We start from the raw sequence: 11,875 nt of genomic DNA, 5'->3' as shown, positions 1-11,875 counted from the left end.
CAGGGATGGGGCAGCCACAGTTCCTCTGGGTAATCTGTGCCAGGGCCTCACCACCCTCACAGGGAAGAGCTTCTGCCTTAGATCTAACCTAAATCTCCCCTCTGTCAGTTTAAAGCCATTCCCCCTTGTCTATCACTACATGCCCTTGTCAGAAGTCCCTCTCCAGCTTTCTTGTTGGCCGCTTTAGGCACTGGAAGCTGCCCTAAGGTCTCACCAGATCCTTCTCTTCTCCAGGCTGAACAAGCCCAGCTCTCTCAGTCTGTCTTCAAAAGAGAGGTGCTCCAGGCCTCAGGGCATCTTTGTGGTCTCCTCCATCTTCACAGTAGCGGCCAGTGCCAGGTCACAGAAGTATTTCCAATCCCATGGCAAGAGGTTTGCGGACAGTCTGCCACCAGTCCCACCACACTTGGGCAAGACCTTTCACTTCAGGTACCTCTTTGCTCTCACAACCCAAGGCACAACCACTGACACACAAGTAAGCTGCAGCAGGGGATACTGGTGCTTAGAGAGGAATGGCTGAGCTACAGATAAAGAGCTGTCAGGATGACAAGAGCTGGGGACATGCTTGGGCTCTACCTCTCACACGAGTGAGTCTTCTGGAAGTCCTGGCTCCATTACAAATGTAATGAGAGACCTCAGGGACACCTCTGGATCAGATCTGCCCTGAAGCCTCAAATTCAGGAAGAACAAGCATTGTGGAGGTGGAGAGGAGGAAGTGCAGCTCACTCTCCAAATGCTTTCCAGAGTATAAATCATCCCACTTTAATACCAGGCTATGTCACCCTGAGGCATTCCTGGACAGGGAAAGCTCATTTCCAGCTGCACAGGGCAAAAAGAACTTGGAGCAAACCTTTCAAGTGAAGGCAAGCCCTCAGGGTACAACCCCAGGTGCCATCCTGGCTCCATTTCTGCACACAACTCCTATAGAACGTGCCCACCGTGTCTTCCCACGGGCTCTCAAACCTTCCACCAGCCAAAACAGAAATGCTGCAGGGGTAGCAGACACCCCTGAAACAAACCCCTTCCCAACATGCACCATCCGACCCAATGACACATAAACCACACACCAAACACATGGCAATGGACAATTTGTTCTTTATTGATTAAAAATTAGAGACATGCAGTAAAATACAAAGTCCAAAAAAGGAAAAAAGCCTGAATATTTTACATCTTTCATTATAATCTACAATACATCAAAGTTGTGAAGAGGATCCATTTTCATTAACAGAGCATTGTCCTTCAAAGTAGGAACTAACTTAAAATTACCACCTGATTTCAGGTTCAGATCAGAAATTTGCACAAAAACCAAATTCTTAATGACACTGGAAAACAATTATGAACAGCATTGGCACTTACTGGAACAACATCAGAAAAGACAGTTGTCTAGCACTGTAATAGCCCAAGTAAATATTTTGGATCCTTATCCCAAAACATCTGGAGATCTATAAAGCAAAACCATGTTTCTTCCTTATTTTCTCCACTGAAGAATCAAGGAGCCTTAGGTTAGGGTGACCTCAAGCTCTTAAAGGTCCTGGCTTTGGGAAGGTGGGGAATAAATAAATAGACACTGCATTGTTCCATTTGACCAGTTTGAGCTCTACCTTTCTCAGCACCAGTACACGAATGAAGGAGGTCCCCATGGCATGCAGAGAGAAGGGAAAATAATACTGTACCAAGACTACCTCATCCCCATATCCTAAGGCTTTCCAATACACCTGTACTGAGCACAGGGTGACAAGAGGCCAGCCTGCTCTTCCCAAGCCAAGAAGCTCGATGGCGGACACCACAGGGAGCTTTTTGTGTCAGACAACAGGAGGAAGCACCAGAGGTGCCACATGCATGTGCAAGAACACACTTGGGCAAACTCAGCTACCACCAACTCCCTGGTATGAGGCACCCACTTCCTGGGCTCTGGAGAACATCTGCTCAGCACCCTGACATGCTCTCAGCTCCTAAACCCTCTTTCTCCTCTCCCTCCCCTTCACACTCACCAGCCACAGGGCTGCAAATGGCCCATGGGGACATACCCAATATCCACCTAGAGGCTAAAAGCATCAAGGGCAGTATAAAAAGAACATGCATAATTCGGGAAGCTTCCACAGCTGCTCATAAAGAACAATATATAAATACAGATTGTTCATCTGAAGACTTGGAAATAAAAAAGTCCTAATTGAACTCAGTCATTCTGCTGTTTCTGCATTGTTTGTGGCTGATGGAAACAAAACACGTTTCCATCTGCGTGCTAAATTACAGACTTGCAATTTCTGTGTAGAAAACACTCCAGAGCCAATAGCAGTTACAAAGGCCAACTGTGAAACAGTAGGAAAAAAGTCAACACCATTTATTATTCACATATTGCATTACAAGTGTCTCTTATCAAACTCGGAGTATAATTTATACTATTCATGTAGAAACTCAACTTCAACACCACATAGAAAGAAAAGCTAAATACGTGTGTGACAGGGTTGCAGTGACATCCTGATCAAATGTGAGGGCTCGGACCGACGACCCGAGCGACTAGTGCAGGAGGGACACAGCCCGGCACTCGCTTGCCCAGTACTACCACTCTACTGGCGATTCTTTATTGCTGTGAAACATGACAGGGATGGTTCCACGGGTACCAGTTTGCAAAGGACTGGGAGACACGTCGGGAGGACTCACGCAGCCAGGCATAACAGACTGGGCTTCAGAAACAGGCTGAAGTGCATTGTTTCCAAACACAGAGTAACACACATCTCCTCTCCCTCTAATCACAAATACTTTGTTGATCATCTGAAAGGCCAGTTTCTGGACAGCAATGCCTCATGGGTCTGCTTCAAGAACAGACTACATCCAAGATGCAAAATGAAAGACATTTTGTTGAAGGACTGCTTTAACACAAATTGAAAGGTTCAGCCCTCATGCCACGCCTGGCACTCATGTGGAGAGAACCAAAATGATACAAAATAAAATAAAATGAAATAAAATTAAGGCAGTTTACAAAGGGAAGCTGACTTCTAACACCTCAAAGTCAAGGAACTTCTCAAAAACACAAACACAAGGGAAGATGTCTCTCCCTCCTGTAGGTTAAGACTTGGCTTGCTTTCTCAGACGCAAGCATTCAAACCAGGAAGTTTTAAAAACACACAGCCAAAGAGAAGCAGATTTCTCAGCACTCCAGGTGACCCAAGCAACATGTACATTGGTGTTTCAGATAGGAGGAACAGGTAAAGGACAAAAAAAAAAACCACAAAGAAAAAAGATCCATTCAGTATTAAAACTTGTGCAAAAACAGCAAGTGAAAAAAATGAAACCACATGTAAGCAAACATTTAGGCAAGATCATCAGAGCAGTGGAACCCCCTGCTTCGTACTCAGTAGTATTTTTCTTTAAAGTAAGGCAATAATAAAATGAACATGCAGGCAATGACATGTTGGATCTGCATGTTTGAGATGACAGGTACAAAAACATGAGAGTTGTTTACAAAAGGTGTAAACACCATCGGTAATTTCAGGAAGGTTTGTGATCCTATTAAGGAAAATGTTAAAGCTTCTAGGAAGGGGGCTGTAGTTCAATTCTTTGGCAGTAGTGGTTTTTTTTTTCTCTTTTAGGCTAACAGAAGCATTACGAATATGCACATGTGGGTTCTCGGTTGGGAAACATCTCCTGGGACCATTGTTTAGCTGATGCTGAGCTGTGCAAATCCTATGAGTTTGCCATCATCAGGAATATCTGAGCCTTCAACACCAGATGCCTGAAACACAAGGAACAGAGATCCAAATAGCAACACACATGTTCTAGCTGCCGAGATCTATCACCCTACATAACACAACAAGGTGTATCAGGTGTCTCCTCCCTGGGGAGGAAGCAGCCACAGGGATGTCTCTTTTATTTGAAGACAGGAAGGGCTGGGACTGAAGTTTTGCCAGTATCTGCTCTGACCAGGGCTCTGTGCACTAACTGGAGCAAAACAAGTGATAACTCCTTACAGAAATAATGGCACACACTGCTTCACTACCAATAAACTGGTTACACCGTTTTTCCTGCCCGTCCCATGCTACCCTGTCCCCTTCCTGCTTTATTTCTTCATTTCTTTCTCAGAGGCAATGTGTCTGGGCCATCTTCATTCTCCTCCTCCAAAAAAGGAGTCTATGGCATTTCTCAGCCCACTTACCTGCCCTGAAGTATTTCTGCCCTTTCTGGACAACTGTATGCTCCAAGCCCAGAAATACTCTTTTGTAACATTTTGATATGCTTATCAGCCAGGATAAGGGAATGTTTGTATTAGCACATCATCTCACACTTATTTAACCCAGGTGCTGATGAGAGGACATAAGTGGGAATCTGCATTGCCTACTGTCAGACAACCAGCAGGAAGCTTTGGGAAAGAAGGGAGGATTTAGAGTGCATACATTAGATGCCTACAGTAGACATCACAGGCACCTAAATGCAATGCCTTCTCTTTGCAAGTGACATCTTGTTCAATTAGGGAACAGGAATAAATACCAGTTTGAAAGTGACGGATCTGTTGGCTTGGGGCTCCTCCACAATTTTCTGCAAATTAGCTGCAACTGAAATCACACACACAGAAAAAGGGCAAATATTAGGACAGGCTAGAGAAAAACATCCCACTCACTAGGTCTTTTTCTATTACTCAAATTTAAAACTTTTTAAAATGAAAAAAAATGTTTAGGTCTCAATTAGACTCTGTCTACTTAAATCTATTGCTTTAAACTGAAAATGCTATAATTTCTTACTATGCTTCTTTTTCAAATGTAGTTATTTTTTCCTGGATGTGTTGGGATTAGTAGTAAATCAAGTAGGAAATCAAGTTAATGTCACACTAGCAGCCCTTCCAAATGTTGCAGCCCATGAATAAGGATCCGTTTTGTTTGCTGTAGTTGAAATATATAGGCAGTGCTGACAATTTAGAAGTCCCACCTGCTGCACAGAAGGACACATTTACTTAGCAAACTGTTGCTAGCAGTAGCTGCTCATACCCACACAACATGTACCGCTGCCCTAGTGCATGTGCACGTTATGCTTCCTTCTCCAGCCCTACTTAAAAAAGCCTGGCTGATTCCAGTCCCAGACCTCTCTTGTGCAGGACTTTTGAGAAGTACAGGCTTGTGGAGAAATTTGGCAATGCATGTATGCCAGGTGACAATGATTCAGCTAATGCATTGATTAGCCTTCATTTTGCATTACAAGGAACATTTGCTTCATAATGTTTCCAACTAAGTCTTTTTCTCATGGACTGGGGGATGCCTATGTGTACTGGCACAGAACTGTCACCACAATTAAGAGTGGTTTTGTAGAACCACTGGGGTAGAGAACCAAGGCCACAGCCAACTCCCACAGTACCCATTAATCAGGTCATTTTAAACATGCAAAAAATTACTGAAATGGTTAGAGCAGAAAGCACAATACATAATTACCTATTACAAGATCTCTGCCATCAACAAGACCTGCTGAAATGAGTTCTTGAGACACACCGTCAGCAGTATCTGTTGGGCAGAAACCCAAGAGCCAGTCACCACATAACAGAAACTGTCCAGCTGATGAATGCATCACATAGAAACCTAATCGAGCTTATACAAACCAAACAGCAAAAGTGCTGTGTACACAAGACAGACAATAGGGTGTACACCAGGTGCAGTCAGACCACTCTGAAATACACTGTCAAACTCTGAAATGGAATTCTCTGAAGGGCTTATGGTTATATGGATATGGTGACATTCGTGAACAGTTTTACTAGAAGGGTCTTCTCAACAGCAGTGCTCCAAGCCCAACTATAGGGCAAGCCCTTTAAGAAGGCACAGGCACTCATACGGGGTTTCCATACACACAACTGCACACCACACACAGAACCTTGCCTTTCCCGAGCCACCTTCACACACTAATTTCCCACCAGCTCACCTCTCCCTGGGGTAAATTCAAATCGAATATCATTGAGCTCTTTTTTTGAATTCCTGTGGGAAGAAGAGAATTTTATATAGAAGAGACCATTTAATTGCTCTTATAGGTGCCCAAAAGAAAGTGCTGGCATTGAATAATCAGTCTGTGAAAAGCGAGTTCATTGCAGCCTTTCCCCTTCAAGGCACAACTAATCATTTGGGTGTGCATCTGGAAGCAGGGTTCCTGGCATAGTCTGCCTCAGCCTGACAGAGCCCAAATGAGCTGAAGTCCAGGATGAGTGCCAGCTCTCTGGTACAAGGGCACATTGTTCCAGTGTCTCAGCAACTCATACCTGTCAGTAGATATATCCTTAAAGAACATCCTTCAGAGGAAGGAAGCACTTGGGGACTGCAGATGCACACACATCATGCAACTGTCCAAGAATGACTTGGAGGTGATGCTCAGAAGTCCCAGTCCAATGCCTATCAACAACTAAGATGTCTACAGAAATAAGAGACAGGCTTCTTAAATGAGAAACATCAATATGTGTAATGATAATAGAATGAACTTACAATCCTTTTGCTGCCTGTTTTCAAGGGACACAGACCAGAATCCATGCCTTGAATCAGGTAAAAGCTCTTCACTCTCAGAACTGGCTGAAGTTGTGCCTGAACAGTAAGGTGGTCCAGCACAAGGTGAAGATCCCTGATCCCCTTTAGGGAACCCAGCTAATTCCTCCTTTCCAGCCCTGTTAAGTCTTCCACCATCTGTCTCTACAAAGGCTCACTTTGACAGGTCAGTTTTGTGTCCTTACCTTAACCTTAATACAAGGCTGATGGGGACTTTCGTATCTTCCTGTACCGGAGGTGCAGCAGGGGGAGGTGGGGCCTGCAACAGGATTACATTGTTTTAAAGTAGATTAACACTTCCTTTCTCTGGTTGTAAAACTAGAGGTAACCTTGATTGACTAGAAACACAAAAGTTTAACTCGTCACTGGAATCATGACCCTGCAGTGAAAATAACAGACTAATGAAACAGAACTTCACACTTAAATAGTAACCCAGGAGGTGCTCTCTGCAGTTGTCTTTAAAAGACTATAAACTACACTGCTTTGAGATATGCCAAAATGGCAGGAGACTTCAGAATAAGTGCTAAATGTAAAAAGATTGCTTGCTTTGCATCAAAACTTAAGATTATGGGGCACTGACAACAGCTTCAATACCTCCTTTATTTTAATCCCTGCCCCAAACATCTGATTTAAAAACCCAATACAGTTGTGAAGAGTACCTAGAAAATAATTTAATTGGCAGATTAGCATACACTTTTAGTTACTTTTACTTCAGCTGTTGGTGCTCTTGTGCTAGCAACAGAACTTAAGGCTTCTGATAGCAATCTTGGTTCTGTTGAAGGTGAAAGCTTTACCAGGTCAGTGAAAACAAACAAGGGCTCATAGACAAGCATAGAGGTCTGCAAAACAGTAACCAACAAGCTACAAGAACCAGGAGAGGTACAAAGAGCTGTAAAGAAGCACGTTATTAACAAAAAAAGAGCTACAAAGAACAAAGAGCCACAAAGAACACACACTGCCATAAAGGTATGAAGCTTACCTTAGGACAAGGTACCAACAAATAAGCTATTGCCACTAGTGGCAGGGAGAAAGATACTCTACTAGCGCAAACCAAAATACTTTCACTGAGACCAACACTGCTACTTCCTTTTACTGGACTGAGAGTCCTGGCCTTCACCGCTGCTTGAAATTCAGGGATTAAACACTGGTCCTTTTCCAGGAGATTTAAGTATTAAAGTATTAGTGTAGCCAGGAATATGTCAGACCCAACTCCACTATTTTTGTTTAATGACTAAGGCGCTATCTTTAACAGTTTTGTAAACAGGAACATGAGCTGACTGCAGTGAAGCAATGCACCTATCGTCCATGTTCTTTAAAATAATGAAACACTTCTAGGAAGGAGTAAGACCAAGAGTTTTTTCTAGCCAATACTGCCAAGTCTCTTCCTCTTGGATCTGCCAAAGGATGATGGTAGCTTGGCCCCCTCCAACACTGACAGCCTCTCCCCATCAATAAATATGAACATTAATGTCTTCTCTTATGAAAGAGAGGAGCCAGGTGTCCGGCAAACTCCGCACTGCTTTAATCAACAAACAAGATGACATGTTCCAAGTGTCTCAGTAATGATGTGGGTTGGCCCTTTTTCTCTTTTTAACACAAGTCAGAGCTCTTTCCTGACTGTGCAATGCCTATCTGACCTACATCCTACACATTAGGATGATGTAGCTAAGAATTAAACACAAACTTGTCAAGCTTTCATATTGCCTGTAGCTCCCCATAAAGGTCCATTCTTTCCTCCCTGCTTGAAATGCAAGTGTTTAAAAGCACCATGAGGTTCAAAGCTTCCCAAAGACGGAGTTTCTCCACAATTTTTGTCTGCTACAATGGCAGTTTTAACCTAGGCCTTCTGTCTTTCTTCTAAAGTCTGGAGAACTCATATGTTCTGTTTTTTTCCCCTCTCACTTTTCTCTCCACTCTTACTTTATAGATGTCACTGATGCTGAGACACACCCTAAATACCAGGAAGAAGCAGCTACCACTTAAATGAGACTCTCCTTTTTTTTCCTTACCTTTAACCTTGCCTCAAGCCAGAGTCCGCTCCCTAAACAGCATAAAAAGTCACTGCTCACCCACAGAATAAGCATGAAAAACTGCCGCACCCACGTTGGCTATATTCCTTTTGCAAGCCACCACGCCAGCTGTCACTTCTGCATAAGCAGCAGCATTAAATCAACTCCAGACAAGCACCTTCCACAGCTTCCAATTATTTTAGCTGTTCTGCTCCAGACTTGACAAGCATGAAGCTGAAACCTGGTACAAAGGGATTCTGATCTTACCTGGGCTGCTGCTGGGGCTGCTGGAGGAGCCTGTCTAGGTGGAGGAGGTACAGCAGTTTGAGGTTGTGCAGGTACTTGTCCTGCAGCCTGAGGTAGTTGAGTAGGTGCCTGTGCTGGAGCATTGAGTGAAGGACCTGGAGGCTCAGCTGATGGGAATAGCTGCAAGCAAAAAGGCGTTTTAATGAGAAAAGGAACTTTAGAGTTCTGACTCAAGCACCACCTTTCCAAGAAGCACTTGTTTGCCCCATATATCACCCAGAGATGCAAGGGCATTCCCAGGCCTTTAGGATACTAACACTGATCCCAAGTTCCTGTTCAAGGGGTTTAATGCATCCTTATGTTCAGGGACCTCCCCCCCCCACACACCCCTGCCCTGACATTTGCAAGCTTTATTCCCCAGTACAGAAGGATAAGAAATCAAGGTATCAGCATGGCCATGGATCTTGGACAAAAATTACACTCTGCAGCTAGCAAGGCTGGATGCCCATAGATCATATCCTAGCTTGGATGAGTGCACCCTATCCTTTAGTTTCCCCTCTTCTCAGTTCCCAAGTCCTACTTTTGAGTAGCCATGCAGTCACCGCAGAGCAACTCTGCTTTGATTTGCAGTTCCTTTCAGAGAACACAGCCTAGCAAAGCATGAAGATAACTATAAACGTCTCTGTTCAAACGTCAGAGGCAGAGTAATACAGACATTCCACTGAAAACTGAATTCAAAGTTCTTTGAAACACACAGACAAAACTCTTAGATTTGGACTTAAAGATAAAAACATTTATATGCAATTAATTGGGGGGAGGGGGAAGAGCTAAATGACAGCTTGAACTTTTTTACCTCTTACGTTATTCAGAACAGGGAACCTGATTTTGGCATGGTAGCCAAAGGACTAAGTTTGACAATACTTCTTGATTGTGCCCTCCAACTTAGAGTGAGTTGTAGGAAATAAAAATCACCCTGAATATTGAAAACCTGGAGAGCAGACCTCCACATCACTGTATGTTACGGCATGTGCCACAATCAGGAAATTAATCCCAAAGGGATTCTGGTTTTCAGCTTTTTCTTTGAATTTAGAGTTTATGTCAAATTACGGTGCCAGAACTGTAGCCTTTCGTAAGATCTCCCTTTATAATCAATCCCTGGAAACAGATGAAGGAAGAACAGGACTAACTCAAGACTAATTTCTAGGAGACAGCTCTGTTTATCTTTTCACACCGATAGAGAAAAGACAGACATTGCATAGCCTCTAGATGATAAGCACTCTCTATCACTGAAAGATATACTAATATACCTAATATAAGAAGCACCAGACAGAACTGAAGGCAGGTTATAAATTGCAACTTAAGTTTTCTGTCATCAAACACTACCACAGATTTATTTCACAGTTCTGAGCACAGATTCCAAACCAGTGAAATAAGAGTATGCAAAACAGACATTTTAAAGATGTGTTTTGTTGGTCATTTGTTAGAGTTTTTTAAAAGAGGAAACAATAGAATCACAGAATGGTTTGGGTTAGAAGGGACCTTAAAGATCATCTATTTCCAAGCCCCCAGGGACACCTGCCACTACACCAGGTTGCTCAAAGCCCCATCCAATCTGGCCTTGAACACTGCCAAAGGACAGGGCAGCCACAGCTTCCCTAGGCAGCCTGTGCCAGGGCCTCATCATCCTACAGTGGAGAACTTCTTCCCAATATGTAACCGAAACCTCCCCTCTGTCAATTTAAAGCCATTACCTCTTGTCCTGTCCCTACCTGCCCTTGTCAAAAGTCCCTCTCCAGCTTTCTTGTTGGCCCCTTTAGGCACTGGAAGCTGCTCTATGGTCTCACCAGAGCCTTCTCCAAGCTGAATAAGCTCAGGTCTCTCAGCTGTCTCCACTGTTTCGAGATCTTACAACCTACAGGCTTTTGCAATAGCAAGTAAAGGTGAACGGATCTACACCAAACTTATCTCTGGAAGACCTCTCAGCATTATATAGCCAATGATTCACTTTATAAGGTTTTCAAGCAGAGCTCAGCTAGATACTAGCTTTTACTTCACACAATATTGTTTTAAGAGGCTAATAAAAAACATGCCTTCAAACAACAGCAATAACTAGGTATCATAATTTCAGAAAGCCATCTGCAATTATAGCTTACCTCAGAATTCTGTACAGGTTCTTTCACTCGGGGAGACTGAAAAACAGAGAAAAAACTATCATTGCCTAGATAAAAGTGAAACTTATTGATTAGAAGGCCTTGTCAGAACCATACTGAACATATGGAATCTACACAATTGCTTTCAAGTTACACATATGTATTAAGATGAATAATGAAAGGGACACCACAATTTGTTGGCAACCTAATCATATCACGCCACCCCGAAACAGCCATGTTTCAAAAGCTGCAGTTGATGTTTACGCAGTGGCATACAATATCCTAAGCTGCTACCGCTGTTCACTGTAGCAAAATCCAGTACTTTTGAAGATCACTCGGATTGGATCAAATTACTTGTGCACCAAGATGGCAAAAATCATTTTAAGCTACCCAAGTCTTTCAGAAAAAGACAGATCACACAAATCTGCCTTGCAGAACTCTGCTGGGAAACAAATTCGCTTTGTATACTTAGGAAACTAGTTTGCAAACCTACTTATTTAAACCATACAAAACCTGAGGATAGGGAAATCAACCTTACTTGTGCTGCTGTATAGAAAGAATGCTCTCGCCTGCCCTTCTTGCCCTTGGGCTCTGCATTATGCCATGCACTCCGTGAGAAAAAGCAGTGAAACAAAGAGATCAGTGGACTGGAGAGGAAAGTGCAGCCAAAGCAATGTGAACAACCTTTGCTTATCAGTAAAACAAAGATAACATGCATTAGCTATTCCCCATGAGCAGAAGGAATTACCAAGTACTCCTGCAATTAAGAGAGCCTGCAGCTTTGAGTTCTAACTAGTCCTATTACCATGTGGAGATAGGTGGGATGACTTGGTCCATGCTGGGATTAATAAAACAGATGTTCCTTCTCCACATAATGGTCTAAAAAACAGGTTCAGATTAGGACAGTACAAGTTTGACAGAAGAATGTAAATCTCATGCCACTCTTCTGAGCCAGTTTATGCAG

The 11,875-nt window shown here is 43.2% G+C and overlaps 1 protein-coding gene across 2 annotated transcripts in view; it reads right to left on the bottom strand.

Annotated features, from left to right (window-relative positions):
- Positions 1 to 1,077: 1,077 nt before the first annotated feature.
- Positions 1,078 to 11,875, bottom strand: part of OXSR1 (oxidative stress responsive kinase 1) — a 93,429-nt gene continuing 82,631 nt past the window's right edge. For both annotated transcript variants that reach the window (XM_057398283.1, XM_057398284.1), the window contains exons 12-18: positions 10,915 to 10,950; positions 8,783 to 8,941; positions 6,692 to 6,765; positions 5,899 to 5,951; positions 5,418 to 5,486; positions 4,486 to 4,550; positions 1,078 to 3,733 (exon numbers count right to left, since the gene is read on the bottom strand). In XM_057398283.1, the coding sequence (XP_057254266.1) occupies positions 3,659 to 3,733; positions 4,486 to 4,550; positions 5,418 to 5,486; positions 5,899 to 5,951; positions 6,692 to 6,765; positions 8,783 to 8,941; positions 10,915 to 10,950 (531 nt within the window). In that variant the 3' untranslated portion in view covers positions 1,078 to 3,658. The remainder of the gene's footprint in view (positions 3,734 to 4,485; positions 4,551 to 5,417; positions 5,487 to 5,898; positions 5,952 to 6,691; positions 6,766 to 8,782; positions 8,942 to 10,914; positions 10,951 to 11,875) is intronic.

The sequence above is a fragment of the Pezoporus wallicus genome, unplaced genomic scaffold (assembly GCF_028554395.1).
Source record: "Pezoporus wallicus isolate ANWC-B61680 ecotype Strahan unplaced genomic scaffold, APGP_CSIRO_Pwel_v1 contig_7237, whole genome shotgun sequence".
Taxonomy (NCBI): Eukaryota; Metazoa; Chordata; class Aves; order Psittaciformes; family Psittacidae; genus Pezoporus; species Pezoporus wallicus.
This window is presented reverse-complemented; position numbering and strand designations above follow the sequence as displayed.